Source organism: Hetaerina americana, unplaced genomic scaffold, assembly GCF_022747635.1.
Source record: "Hetaerina americana unplaced genomic scaffold, ioHetAmer1.1.p SCAF_8, whole genome shotgun sequence".
Taxonomy (NCBI): Eukaryota; Metazoa; Arthropoda; class Insecta; order Odonata; family Calopterygidae; genus Hetaerina; species Hetaerina americana.
This window is the reverse complement of record NW_027287427.1, coordinates 44,463,763-44,480,032: the sequence shown is the minus strand read 5'-3', so window position 1 is coordinate 44,480,032 and position 16,270 is coordinate 44,463,763. Positions and strand designations below refer to the sequence as shown.

Below are 16,270 nucleotides of genomic sequence, written 5' to 3'. Positions count from 1 at the left end.
TATCCAGCCCTCATTCCACGGGGTATTTCCCGATTCAAACGTTAGAGTAAATTATGGAAGCATTTTACAAACTATTGTCGTCAGCTGTCACGGTCGTTTACGCAATAAAGGCTGGTTTTGATCTACCCAAATTATCATTAAGCTTTGCATTGGAACGGATTTTTAACTCTCATGGGCAAAAGGCCCCGAAAATCTCAGCTGTCCTAATAATCGTAACGGGGATATTCAACTTATTTTCGCTGCAAACTTACTAACTGGCGTGCATAACAAGAGACCAAATTATCTCCCGTCCAAGGATATGCGCAGTACTATTTCAAATGGTGAAAAATCACCGCAAAAGATTTTTCGCGCACATTCCTCTCCTATGAATCTGCCGCCACTTCCCACGGTTGATAGTGTTAGTTACCTTAGCTGCGTGGAGGGGGATTGGGGCGAGTTAGCCTCTCCTCTTTCGCTGGTCCTCTCTCGCCAGCTGGTTGCTCTGGAGACGAGATCTGTCTTCTGACTCGGCTGAAACCGGGCTCAGTGCTCTCCAAGCTGTGGAATCGGCAGAACGTGTTATTGTAAACCTCTGCGCGCCGACCGTGTCACGATAAAAATGGACTCGACGATCGAGCATTTTCTCCTGTATTTTCATCCACCTCGTCTGGGACTGAAAGTAATAGCGTTGGGCCATGAGTTATCACAGCATTAACTTCATCACGTTTCCTTATTTCCCTCCTCATGCTTTCCACCTGTTTTCATGCCATCCGAAAACCTAGCCTCATATTTTCTCTTCACCATTTACATAACATACTACTTTCCTCCATGGTCTTGTAACATCCTCTCATTTACAAACAGTAAAATTCCACAAATACTTTTGGCTATAGCCCTCCTAGGGATTTCCCTCCCAAAAAAAACCATAGGTAATTAATAAACGTTCCTCCCCAAGGACCACTAGAATATTGCATAAAGGTGAAATGTTGATAGCAACTTATTTAAATAAATTGTTATCAACATTTCACCTTTTAGCCACTTATTCAATTAAAAAGTTGATTAATAACTATGTCATACAAGAAATTTAAGTTTTCAATTTTCAAAAGACAATGTGTGTGCAAACAGGAGCAACAAATGATAGTTAAACATCAGGGATATTAATTATTCAATCCTTATATTTGCCATATTTTACTAAACCAAACTTTAATTTGAGTGAAACCCCTTATTTGCATTATGGCCACTATTCAAAACATTTTCATCATCAAATTTCAGCTTAGTCCAATGACACTAAAATCCTGCTTGAATAATATTCCATTTTCAATTTTCCCAATGTTTCTGTCTTTTTCTACTGCATTGTCCAAATATATTCACCAATTTTCCATCCATTTAGTATATGTGGTAGATTATGAAAGTAAGGCGCATGATTTTATTGTGACGTGACTATCCATGACAGCAAGGTAAAACCGATGCGGGGTCTGCCCTTCCAACGCAGCCGGTCACCAGTTTCCTCCGAGTCACCGGAAAGACTTGCCTCCAAGTAAAGTTTGATTTTCGACTTTGCAACATGGCACGATGGAGCGTTCGCTTTAACAGCGGTACGCCATCAAGTTTTGCGTGCAGCTTGGGAAGAATGCAACCGAAACATTCCAGATGATTCAAGAGGCCTTCAAGGACGACTGCATTTCCAGTTCACAGTCCGGGAGGTGGCAAAAGACGTTTAAGGAGGGCCGGGAGGAGGTTGCTGACGAACCCCGCTCTGGACGCTCAACAACGGTCAGAACCGACGAAAATGTGAATCCTGCACTCGAAGTTTTGCGTTCCGACCGTCGATTGAGCATCCAGCAAATTGCTGGCACTCTTAACATGTCCACATTAACGGTACATGAGATAGTGACTGAGGATCAGGAAATGTGCAAGGTCTGCGCGAAGCTTGTGCCGAAAGTGTTAACGGAAGAACAGAAAGAATTTCTAGTTTCACGTTGTCAGGAATTGTTTTCCCGCAGGATTTTGTTCCCCAATTGAATTTTGGTCCCCTAGCCCCCTTAGGAAGGCCGCCAACTGAAATGAAAGCATTGGAAGACCGTGGAAAACATCCAAAAGCATGTTACAACATTCCTAAGAGACATTCCCGTCACGGAGTTTCAGGGTGCCTTCCAGGCGCGACAGACACGTCTAAGCAAGTGTATTGATGCAGGGGGAGAGTATTTTGAAGAATTTTAAGCATTTGTACCAGTACAAGCAATAAATCATGCGTATTTATCTCATAATGAACCATTAATGCTTCCAAGTTAATTAAAATATACTACAGCTTTATTCTGATAGCCATCATCTACAGAAATTAACCCAAAAGTTGGTTTAATAGGTGAGGTGAGATCTTATCTAGTACTAAGCCCAACAGCATGTAAAATTCACACATCAAGGAATGGGGGCTAGTTCCTTCCCCTGAACTTCCAATGGTGTCCCAGGAAGATTTGGTATCTGAAAAATCAAACATCTTGCGTGAAGTTGAGAGTGGGCAGATTGACCATTTTGCTATCACATTGATTTTTTCAACAATTCGACATCATTTAATCAATACATCAAATTTACAAGTTATATATTATTAATCAAAATGATATCTGTAATGCCATGGATGAAGTATACTGATTGGCAGATATATACACTGAATCAATGTAGACTTTTAAAATAGCAGCATGGCTGGCACAGTGCCATTTGGGGCAGGAAGGAAGGAGAATAGCACTGGAGGGGGTGAGAATGCAGTAAATTGTCACAGTTGCCAGGACTCCTAGCAAAACACAATCTCGCAACCTAATCTACATCAGGTCCCTCTTCCTCTCTGCATACATTTTTCCTCCTTTCTATATGTCTAACAACCATATCCTATTTCTGCCCCTTCCTCATTTTCCTAACATTCTCCCCTCTAGCACAGTCTTCAACATCCCACGACTGATATACATTGCATCCATTTTTTTGTCTCCTTATGATTTCTCCCAACAATCCATTCCCTTCTCCCACCATAACTAGCACCTCTTCATTTGTTTTTCTGCCCACTTCACCTTCTCCATCCTTCTAACACCCACATTTCAAAAGTCTCCAATCTATGCCCATCATTCTGCTTCAATTACCATGTATTATATTAAAAAATTAACTTATTTAAAGTTAGGAAATATAAAGTTCTTTATTGCCAGAAAACATCAAAATAATACTATTTTTTTTAGAGCTTCTGTGTATATTATGCTATTTATGCATAAAAATATTTATATCAATCCAATTATTTGAACCAACATGCCAATACTAACACAACGTATTGGTTTTTCTATTCATTTCACACAATCCTTACATTGATAAAGATCAACTAAATTTTTTTTAAACGACATTGAGGCACAAAATGATTACAAGATAACATTCACACACTCATACTTTCAAAAGCTACTGCAAACATAGAGCAGTCACTCTGTCCCCACTCATACTATTTACATCTGCATAGTAACATTATCATAAACATGACTATAAATACATGATTTCATACAGGACAGTAATGAACACGAACTGTAGCATTAAGGGTTCATATCAGTGTTTCATATAGATCAGCAGGAAATCCCCTAATGACTACCAGTCAAGAAAAGTCAAATAAAAAGAGTAACCAAATCACATTGCATGTTGCACCTGCAGACTATTGACAGTAACGGTTAGTAGTCATGTGAATGAATTTTAACCCATTTTTTCAACTTGTGTAATTTATATCCAGATTTATAAAACACTGTCTGTTGTTTGAATCACAGTTGGAATCCACACTCAATGCATAGTTGGGTATATATAATTATATACATATATATATTTATATATGCAATTATAAAATTGTACATGCCACCCAATGTAAAAATAGATTCTCAATACATCCGATTAAATTTCAATTGTGCCCGTGTACATGAGACAGTACATTTCAACTAGAATTTTTAATAAATATTAAAATTTTAAATTTTGATATAATTAAACAGCCAATCAAACACAACTTCCTGCCAGTAGATAGGTTTGTAACACTTAATTTAGTCGACTTTGAAAGCACTTTTCAATAATCCAAAAATCATTAATTAATTTCACATCCATACATAGGGAAGCACTATGTAATTATTACAGATATGAGAGCATGACTCACTTTCAATTACATATTAGCTACATGAATGCATGACGTAGACTTCAAAATGCATGTAAATTTGTTTGAGAATAAGAGCAACCAGACTCAAATTATGTAGAAATGCAGTTAAAAGATTTTCTAAAAAAATCTAACAATGCCTAATTAACACACTGCAAGACAAAAAAGTATTTATTTCGACAGATAATCCCATTCCCTACGGTTTTCACTTATGCCGTCCTTCTAGCACATGGATAATTTATTTGTTAACAAATGAAAGTGATAAGTTTTATTTTCAAAACACTGGTGGTTTGGAGGTTAAAACAGGAAGAAATGATTCTTGCACCTTGATTTAGTCTTTTCTACGTGCAGTTGCACATAATAAAATCACTTATTCCTTCCAAACAATTCCTTCACCCTTCTCATGAGGCTCCTCTTGCTTCGAGTCTTCTCATTTTTTGTGGATGCATGGGGCAGTGTGAAGGTTGCTTCAAACAGCTACAGTAATCCTTCTTCTAAAACGTGAAAAGAAACTTCTTTTCTTCTTATCAGGATTTTTCCCTGTTTCTGAAAATATACAAGGCTCGTTAAAATGGCATGGCTAACAGCACAGTCCTATTTACTTTGACAATTCCCTTTCTGTAAGTTGGGATGAAAATGACAACCTTGTGCACAGCGGGCAGAGGGCAATACAAAATTAATTTTCCGTTAAATCATCAGATAAATTCAGGCATACCAACTCTTCTTACGTGCCAATGAAATATGGGAAATACCCTCTTTGAGGATTCCATTCCAGAAATCAAAATTATTACTCCACATATTTCCCAAATTTACCACATTATCATTTCTACCCTACTAGAGTGATTTTTATTTTAGCACTGTAAATAATATTCAAAGAACTGCGGGAGATGCCACAAAATTAACTTGAATTTTACTGTGCATCATGATTAATTGTATAAATTAAATTTTGCCACAGCAAATCATGATTAAAAGAACCATTTTCCTCACAGAACATCTAGATTAGCAAGTCAATTTGATTTTTCCCATGGTCAATCATTGTGGTCATAATAATTTTCAATTTTCCCAAAGGATCAATGGAACCCATAGGTATTATACCATTTCATTGCTGACACAATACATGAGCCTTATTACAAATCTAACAAAGTTATCCATCTGGCAAATCAATTAAAAAATTTGTAGTAAAAAATATTTTCAGTTATTGTTATCATACTATTAATATTAACATTTTAATGGAATACCAAAAAAATAACCACTGAAAATGTGCATTAGTCCTATAATACTTTAGTTCTCAGACAATTTTTGTTATGATTAATTACAAGATTATTTGTCATGTTTATTAAAAGAAGCTTTGTGCTTCCCAAAGAGTACATAACACTGCTATGCTTAAAAGGATTTCATTTATACCACTGACTATGTAAGTCACAGAAGTTCAAGTCAATGAATTTGACTTATACACTGACAAATCTGTACATGATTCGAATAAATAATTTATTATTAATTTTTCTATCCTTATTTTTCATTATATCCTTCAGAAACTGTAAAAATTATACTCCTTCAAAAATCATTTTAATCATGCCTCTCAGTCAGGGAAAAGGTATGTAATTCAACAAAAATTGGATCAACATTTAAACATAAAGCAAACAAGAGTAATTTGAGCAATATTTTTGAACAGCTGAATGCATAAATAAGAGAATTTCGTCACCCCATTAACCCAAATCACTTCCAGCAGGCACTCTTTATTCAGATGCAATCATATTTTGTAAAGTGGGACTTCAAAATCAATGGACCTGGAGAAACAAAAAATATTGAGGTTCCTGAGTTAGCAGTCTACTGAAAATCCACATATGTTATTTGCGGTGCTGCTATCCATAAACCAGCACTGTAGTCAAGGTAGGGTCCGCTTAGTACATTTTTAAGGGACCAGGGCATGATCTACTACTTCTAAATGAGTGATGTAAGGAACTTTACAAAAAGAGCTCATAACAAGACTGCAGGAGGATGGTTAAGGCAGGAAGCCATCTTAGTACTTTTTGCATTAATAAGACACTTGCGTTTGGTTCTTGAACGCACAGAATTAACAATTATTGTATGAAAACTGGATTGAGAAGCAGCATGTCTTAAAATTACATTAATTACAATATATCAAGTTTGTGAAGAAAAATGCCATCATAATGAAAGCTGCTTGTATATAAAATTTTATGAGTTACTTCCTAAGATATACTCATGCTTCCATTTACTATATAAGGAGTTAACTCTTGCTGGCATTTTAAGAACATTGTTTCGATAGGTACATCGAATGTCTCCTGTCCTCAATTCCCCAAATTGGTCTTCTCTTAAATGACGACGATGGGGAAATAGAGCTGGGAGATATCCAACTGGCTTTTCACCTGATAATAACAGCTATTTTTTTCATATGTAAATATCACCATTTTGAAGTTGATTCTAATGCATTCCTCTAATTTAACAAGTCTAAGGAACTGAAAAATTAGAACATAGCGAGGAGGGAAATAATGATCAGAGTAAACCCATCGAATAAATATAAGCAATTACTTATCAAATGCAAATTAAACTGTTACGATTTCTCATCCTCCAAACTCCTTAACTCATAAATCTTCCTCTTATAAGTACTTAAAAACACAGTAGTACTTGTACTTCAAAAACCAATCTTTCGGTTCGCATAACCTTCAATAAATATATCTAACACTGCTTTCACCTTATTCATAATAAAGCTTCAATCATGCAGATATGATCAATCAAATGTACATCAGATTGATCTCAACCCCAGATGAGGAAAAAAAATCCCAAAAAAACATACAAAATGAAGCTCAGTAGAATTGGCAAACTTACAAATAACTGGTGAGCAACTTGCCATGAAGAGAAGAGCACGTTGTTTTTTTACTGAAATGGGTGGGTGGGAGGCCAGCCCGAGGGGGGAAGGGGGAGGGAAGAAGTAAAACTGCTTTGAAACTTCACTGCATCCTCGCCCTCAACTCCCACTCCTCCTTCCTCTGCTGGATTCGTTTGAAATGAGGCTTACTGTCCTCCTCACCATCCATGCCTAAATCGATGGGCTGGCGGCATACCTCGGAGATTTCCGAAGCTCCAGACTTTCCAAATGCATCTGAGATACCCTCAGAATGCATCTGAGAAGCCCAGGATGGACGCCTCAGCTCAGAGGGTATCCCTACCCGATTCATTTCAACTCGAATGGGTTGAGATTCAGGCGGGAGGTTTATGCTGGAGCCCCTGGGTCGTTTCTCCGGTGAGGGTCCTTCCCTCCTAGGGAGACTTCCCCCAGTGACTGATGAACGGTGAAGTTTTGGACCCTCACCCCCAGGCTTCTCACTGTTACCGTACAAGGAGTTGTTTCGCAGCTCAACATTCCCAGTGTTCAGGGGATTGGGTGGGATGATCCCATTGCTTGAAGGTATCCGCTGCAAGGGTCTCAAGTGGTGAGGTGTGTCGGCTGAATGGGTTGGGGCTGACTTCACTGGATGTTCGGAGTCCTTGAGGAACTCGCCTCGAATGAGAGAATCCCTCTGCTTCTGCTCTTTCGACATGGGAAGTATTACAACATCAATGGCATTATCCCCACTGTCATTCTCCTTGTCACTGTCTCTGGACCTCTGTTGCTGTTGTGGTGGTGGATGATTCTCCCAACTTTCACTGTCCTTGAGTTTGAGAGAACGGCGAGCAAAGACCTTAAAAAGCTCTGGCTCATCCTCTTTACTCTTGGTTCCAAAATCCTTACTTGTAGTAGATTTCCTTCTGGGCACCACCTCCACTTGGGCATCATCCCCTGATACCTTACGAACAGCCTTAGGAGGTAGGGATGCATCCTTGGGTCTGTTGATATCATTCTGTGTCATCACAACCCCCAATGATTCCCTGACTGACATTGGTCTCTGCTTAACATCTTCGTTTTCCTTGATAGGCATGACAACATTCCCACTCCCCTTGCTCAAGTCCTCGGTTGATTTTCTTATCATTCTGCCCACCAAGGGAGGATCCTTGACGGGGGTGCTGTTATTTTCATTGGAGATCATGAAGGGTATCTCCCGAGTTGGTGATTTTCGAATTTGGCTGCTCCCATTCTCCTCTTTGACCGGAGGCTCCTCAAAACTTTCCACCTTATTGGTCATCAAGTCCACTTGTTTTGATTGAACATTTTGGGGCTGAGATGCCTCCTTTGCCCGGCCAATTTCACCTAGCTGGGTCACCTCTGCAAATTCTCGAGTAAACGGTCTACCTCTGGTGGTGCTTGCCAGCTTGTCATGGCTGGTGCTATCGCTTATCACTGCCCGTCCCATTGCCAATGGGCCTAGCGATTCAGATTGATTTGTCTCCAACCCGTCAGCACTGTGGGGCCTCATTCGTCTCCTCACTGGAGTATCACTTGACTCGGGCGTATTGACCGGCATGGGCACACCACCAGTGGCCAATAGGACGACATTAGTCGTGGGTCGGCTATCCACATGATTTAACTGCACCCGTAAAAACTCGGGGACTTCCGACGATTTGGACACTGATAAGTCACTCGGAACAGATTGGTTCCTTTTGTACCGTGGACCAGCCAACAGTGCCATTGATGTAAGTTGATCCACAGGGGTAGGGACTGATCCAGTCACATCCTGCAATGCTGCCTCTGGGACCTTGTCCACTTTGTGTGAATCATCGGCTCTCCTGAAGGACTGCTGTTGAAAATTTTCATTGCTCTGCTCCATATTAGTGTGCTGAAGCATCACCATGGACTCGAATCCACCAACTGTTTGGTTCAAATCATGGACCGGAGTGCATAGGCCCAAGTCCAACTCCTCCTCGATTCTCCTTTGCCCTTCATCCCATCCATCAACATTTGCTCCACTTGCCTCTTCATTAGCACCCAGATATCCACACCTCTCTCCAACCAAAACATCTGTTGGACTTGTCTCCTCAACTGTCCTATTCACATCCAACGTCAGAAGCCCTTCTGCAGATGATTTCAACAGGGCATCCCTTGGTGGTGGGACATCTCTCTCAGCCATGCCATCATTTCTTGCATCATCTCTCAGGAAAGATTCTGGAGGAAGAGCAGAACTACTGTCCAATTCACTCCTCTCAAAGCTCACGGGTAAACTCTCAGGAGCATCTGAGGAGTAAAACATGCCATGTTGATGATCCAGACGGTGAGCCTTCATGCTCGAGGACTTAGCCAGTGTTACTTCAACTTGGGCCTCACTGTGGGAGACAAACGGCTTTGCCTTTGACTTGACAGAAAATGGTTCAGGGCCATGTGTAAATGCATTTTGACCTTTCTCTGTGCCATCTCGTACATGCCGGGAGTCCATCATGTCCTCCTGCAGCATGAGTGGGAGGCTGTGGGGACCACTGAATTCAACCGAAGCCCACATGGCTTCCTCTGAATCATCCTTCCCTTGCTCTATATTCTCAGAAGAGATTTGACGACTGCTGGTGTGGCATGACCTTGGCGTGCTGTGAACAAGGGGTGGCCAGGAGGTGGAGAAAGAAGTGGGTCTCCAACCTGGAGACGGTGGGGTCTGATTTGCCTGAGAGGCAAAATCTTCTGTCTCGCATATGACTTCATGCACATAGCGGCCGTGCACATCCATCCTTCGAGATGGCCCCTCCAAGGCTGCTGTGGCACCCTCTGGTGGCTCATCCACCTTCTTCTTGCTCCCACGCCATGACAGTATTCGGCTGAGAAGGTTGGTCCCACCACTCTCGGTTTCATCCATGCCTGTGGCATCATCAATGCTACTGCCACCTGCCTCTCCACCTGACATCGACTCATCCCCCCACCTTTTTGAATCGGAGATATTCTTAGTGGGGGAGCCAGTATTTTCATTTTTCTGATCGGATGCATCCTCGTTGCAAAACTCTGATGGTTTTGCATCAGCTGGTCTGCTGCCATCGGAAATGAATTGGTTCAGGGTTCTTGGAGGCGGGGAGATGCTCTCAGGCAAGTGCAATGGGGAAGAAGAATCGACTTTGCTGCTTGAGCTCTGGTGATGAGTGTGGGACATTCTCGAAGGTATTGAAGGAATCTCTGCTGCAGGTGAAGTAATTGACGTGTTCTTGTGGAGAGGAATATCAGATGGCACTTGGATTTGCTCATTTGAGGAAGTCTCTGCAAAAGAATGAAGCAAAGCAAGAAAGCAGAGAGAGAAATTAGCATGGTGAAGCAGTGGAAGGAGGAAATAAGCCAAAAGGTTATGACAATGGCACTCTAAAGCATACAATTATTATTATAATAGGTAACATGGAAATGCAGTTGAGTGATTTCTTTTCATCACATGAAGAAATTTATATCACTTGGCAAACTATTCAATGGAGTAATTTCATTGGGCACCTAATTGGGCAATAGCCAACTAATTCAAAAATGAATCAAGAGTTAAGTAAATAATTCAAAGGAGTAAGAGAGAAAACAACATATATAATTTGATTTCCAAGTTTTTTGGTTTATATGACCCAGAAAGAAGTTTGTTTGGCAAAAAAAAGTTTTAGGTACTTTAAGAATCAAAATTAGTTGCATTGATAAATAAAATGAATTAAATGTATTGAAGTTTGTCTGTCCTGTAAAAATATAAAAACAAAGTGAAAGCAGAATTGGGCAATTACAATTGACAAATATATTTTCAATTAAAACACAACAATGCATCAGACTTATCCACTTTTATTAATTTCTCATCAAATATACATGAAACACTCAAAGAGATTAGTGAAAATTATAAGTAGAGCGGAAATATTTGCACAAATTTAAGTTAGTTAGTTATGTTAACCTAGGTTAATTGCAATTTGAAGTTAATTGGTTGAAATCTGTGCATTAATTAGCCTGCATGCACAGTACACCTCAATGCTTTAAATTAATGCCAAGAAGAATGCAGGAAAAAATTAAGCTTATATTTGGGAAAAGGAGTCTCAAATTAGGATTAAAAAACTGAGCAAAGTTTTATTAGTATTTCGTTCATTAATTTTCAAATACTTTAATATTTTAATGCTTTATGTCTCCATATTTTAATTAAAACATAGATGACAAAACATTATGAGTACATGAAAAAATGTCACATTACAATTCATCCTATGGCTATTATTAAGATAACCAGTATGGGTTTTAAAATCACAACACCCAATTCCCAGTACATGCAGGTGGAACATGCGTGGGGAACATCTGTATCTCAACAATCATTCATGGGCAGATATTTAAGACATATGCCAGTAAGTGGACTGCCATAAGCTACAACTGTCTTTAAGGCATACATTAACAACAAACTGAAGGGGTTCTGTAGCATGTAACACCATCTTGGTAAAATAAATTCAATTTAAATAAAGAACTTAGTGAAGTAAATTAAATTTTTCATTTAATCTTTCATGGTTCGTGTTGATTGATCATTTTCTCAGGAAATCTTACTGATATATCCCGGAGTATTGGTTAACATTCCATGATCTTTACTGGCCACTTTTCCAAAGTGAATGAACACCTACTCAATACTCAAAAGAGTACATTAATACTTACACTTTTTGTGCAACCTATGAGGATTTATCGACAAGAAGGGGAGAAGAAGGAGTGGGGCAAGTGTGGAAGGAAAATTTTTATTTATAACAGTCCTCCTCACATGGATTAATTTGAAGCCTCTGTCTGTTGATATTGACTTCTCTAACAAGTAATATTCAAATTATTCTCAGCTTAAATGTAACCACTTTGATACCACATGTTTTCATGTAGCTGTTAAAAAAAGTATCACATACCAATTAATATAGAAAAATCAACCTCCTAAAATTGATTGGAGAAGAATCGATTTGAATTGCAGTAGCAAATTCCAACAATCATTATGAAATCAACTTTCTATCTCTTTTTGACTTGACTTCTGAATGCTTCTGATGGCCAAAATACTCCTGGGATCCTATTAATCTATAATTGTATTGTCACCTGGTTTCTCAGGGGGAAGAAACGATTGGTTTGCATCAGAGCTCAGCCTGAGGTAGAGCACAAAACTGTTGACTTCACCCAATACATTAGACTTCCCTTAATGCCATATCAATTGCACAACATAAAATTTGGTCATCGTTACTTCCTTGAGAACAAAGGAGTGTGTGTCAATATCTCGACCTAAATGGGGTTGAACTTGAATTAAATTGAATCAAATCAATATTGCACCGAAATCAAAACCTGACTGAGCAGAATTGTAATTCGGATAAAGAGAATTAAATGAAGATACCTAGGAATGGGCAATTAAAATAATTTTATGCGGTGGTTCAATTTACTGGATTGGAGACTCCAAATCTGTATTTGAAATAAAAATCCTGGTCTAAGCCAATGATTTACCCAGCAACTTACCGCAGTCAATGCAATCCTGGGTTACAAAGAAGCTTAGAATCATCAAAAGTGCTCGATAAATTCCCACCACATTAAATACCGCCATGCAAGCATGTTTTTCGCCCATGTTTTAGATGCAAATCAACTCCACCTTCTTCAGCCATTAAAAATGAACAATCAAAATAACTCAATCACTTACTCAACCAAAAATAAAAAGACAAATCCATCTCTGCATCTAAACTTTTTATGTCATAACACCAACTAGAAGTAATCACCAATTCGTAAAACCTGCCGAAGGTTAAAAGTGGCAAAGTACACTTAAAAGGCCCAATCAATTCCAAGAAATAGTGGGGTGGGCTCCTCATGCATCAAAAATGCACACGTCAAATCAAAGCACACACAAAATTTGGACCCGAAGAAGTGCAGCCTTCACCAAGTGAAGAATAAGAGCTAAGTACCTACTTGTTTAGTACAATTTTCCATGTTTCTCCAACAAGTAAAACAATAAAATAATGAAACCAAATACCTTGGTTGAAACTTGTCTCTGGGCTGCTACAACGGCCAGAATCTTCATTTACTTCAGGAGTGGTAGGCAAGGAACCAAGAGATGTTACCTGACGAAATGAATTATGACAAAAACACATTTTTCAATGGTCAAAGCCCAACAACAACCCATAAAAGAAATTTTAAACACTAAGCGGAATAGCCACATTAATGTATGATCATGAAAAGGAGAACAAACTGAGACATCTCATTACAGTGGCAAATGATTTCCCAATCTGTAGCTGGAATACTTGATCAGTTGACCAATATATTTTTTTGAGTTGAAATCACACTCAGAATTGAAATATAGAACTTCTTGTTTATGATTTTACCCTGATAAGACATGGAAATAGGGATTGACAGAAAAGCACTATGATATGGTTATCCTGCTGGTCAATTATATGATGATGAATGCCATTCTGGCCCATATAGTGATCTGCCAATCTCAACCTTACCATCAATTTGCAACAAAAAATTTTAAACTTAAGACTCCCTTTCAAATGAAGGAAAAAATGCATCCCATATGGAATGATTTCCTTTCTAAATGCTCATACCGTGTAGCCAGTAAGAAATGAGATCCCTAATTTTTCATTCACGACATGTTGATGTCATCACTCCAGAGAATATTCACAAGGCTAGGATTATTAAATGTCTCAGGAATAGATGAGCACGCATAAAAACAAAATTGCAGACAATTCCACTGTTAGGAACACAAAATAAACACCGTATTCTGAGTTTTTAAATGGAATTTGGTCATGAAAAACACCCCTGTTATCTGCCCATGTTTTGATGTATTTATAAATCTATTTCAGGGCTAAAAACATACAAAGGAATGCACAAAACTTATGTGTCATACGTAAGTATCCACTAAACTGAGAAAGGCATTTCTTATGATGACCATAGGAATCAAATCTATCATGTATCTAAATAATTTTTTATAAATACTAAAAAATATATATCAGATTTGGATTGATAAATAGGAATATTGATGATACATGTTAGAATAGTAGCCCACTACTTTCTTTGACACATTCTACTTCTATGCAAAATCAAATAGGTTAGTCCTATGATGCAGATGAAAAATTACATATCAGACTTATGGGTCAATGGACTCGAGCAAGATCCCATTAGGATTATTAATGGTTCACAATGAGGCAAATTCAAATCCATGCCAGCGAATTCATCAGGACGAGACTGTTGGTGGATCAATCCGAGGTTGTGCTGGGCTCAATATCAGAGATGGTAAACATAGCGTATCAAAACTGACTTTTAAAATATTAATGAAAAAATTCACCTCTTTTAAGCGTCTGAGTCTTGGAGCACCATGGGTGCGTTTTGGCCTCACAGCCATCTTGTGACGTGCTGCACTATGGCTGAGGGGCTCAGCAGTGGCACCAAGGTCCAGTTCAAGGTCTTTGCAAAAAAGATTTTTTGGCATAATGGGTACATCATCAAAGAACAAATCATTACAATATGCCAAAAGTAAAAATAAGGTATCGTGAGAAACAAAGATCTCTTTCATCATAATCACATCGATGCTCATACATTAATGCCCAATGACATCACATAAAAAAATCAATAATAGGGTATGACGAAATAAATGTAAGAAAAGATATTTAATTTGAGTACACACAGATAGGTTTGCATTTTTCGTGTCATATTTCATTACCGATAATATTTAAAAATCATTTTTCAAGTGTGTAAAATCGGAACACAATCAAAGAATAAACTAATATTTAACATGAATAAATATTTGCATTAAGTTTTATTAAATAAATATTCATTTAAAACATGCTAATTAACTCAAATTCAGATATTTATAACATGGTGGGCACATTTCGGGAATCCCTATGACACAGGGTTTTGGCGGTACCAACTCCACACATATATTCATTCTCAACATATAACAACTCCCACTTATTACAACTCAAAACATACATCAAAGACTTTGTTTAGGTCTATAGAAAGACCACCCAAGAGAGTGGAAACTCTTGAAATGTGATTAAAAACTTACAATTGTACTCTGCACAAGATGATTAAAATAATGTTTAAAAGAATTGCTTGGCAACAAAAAATGTCTTTTAATAAGTTTAGATGACTTACCATACTGACTGCTAGACTTCTCCTGCAATGACAATTTCGAGGAATGACCAGAAAAGTGTCCCTGGGAGTCCTGCAATGTGATAAACGTTGTAATTTATTAGCCACTATGGAAAATAAACTCAACAGGGGACATTTCAGTTATAATTAAACACAGCATTTAAATGCAGTGCATACATTAAATTAAGTCATAATGGGCTTTCATAGATAGACAAAATACACTGATTTCTCAAATATCTACAGAAATAAATACAGGCAGATACTGTTTTGCAAGGGATTTAGGCTACTTGAAGACGAAAAGTGAATCAAAGTTTAAAAAAAAGTGCCCATATTCCATGTATTCCTATGATAAATAAACTGGCACACAACGTTTTTTTGCAAAAAACATAATTTCTATATAGCGATATGTATTTTGATGTAACCATACTCCTGAAGATTGGAAAATATAAAAAATCAACAGGAAGGGAAAAAACGAAATGTTAGGCATGACATGGGAGGTTGCTACGAGATATTTGACATAGTGAATTCAGGTGATAATGAGAGGAATGTTGGAGACCATAAAATAGCTGCTGGAGACTGTTGGGGAAAATGTTGAGTAAGCAAGTTATTCAAGGGTGAAAATGATACGACATGTTGACTGGAATTGAGGCAGAAAATAAGGAGCGTTCAAAAATGGTTCATTCTAATATGGCAGAATAATGTCAAATTCAGAAAGGCTTAGCAGTGTGGCGGCGGAAGTCTTTGGGTGTCAAGAAAATCTTGACCAGTAAAAAACATTTTATAAAAATGGTAACAGTATCTAGAAAGGGGCATGAAATTACAATCATATTGCTTCCCATTCCCCAGTTAGGACAAAGTCCATGACCTAAGGGCTAACAGATAAATGCACTGTCCTCCATGGTGAAAATCTCTGATGGTGGACATTGATCAAATGGCATAGATCTTCATATAAACACCTCTTATTTTGATTAAATCAATATTTTATTATTGGCAATATCGATAACTGCATGCATCAACCTGATACTTAATGTGATAATTTTAAGTGGAGCTAATCTTATAATAGGAGTTATGAACCTCTCATGCTCACAATAGATAGGTAATAGATAGTCCTCTAGGTAGTTAGATGATATATAGATCAATTGTCCTCTTAAAATACCTTGCAATGAATGCAAGTGGCACTCCAA

General features: G+C 38.2%; 1 protein-coding gene across 1 annotated transcript in view; it reads right to left on the bottom strand.

The window, feature by feature from the left end:
* Positions 1–7,098: 7,098 nt before the first annotated feature.
* The window catches only part of LOC139698004 (microtubule-associated protein futsch), a 51,588-nt gene continuing 42,416 nt past the window's right edge, over positions 7,099–16,270 (bottom strand). Inside the window, exons 6-9 of the mRNA XM_071596860.1 lie at positions 15,090–15,159; positions 14,281–14,399; positions 12,970–13,057; positions 7,099–10,256 (exon numbers count right to left, since the gene is read on the bottom strand). Coding sequence (XP_071452961.1) covers positions 7,099–10,256; positions 12,970–13,057; positions 14,281–14,399; positions 15,090–15,159 — 3,435 coding nt within the window. The remainder of the gene's footprint in view (positions 10,257–12,969; positions 13,058–14,280; positions 14,400–15,089; positions 15,160–16,270) is intronic.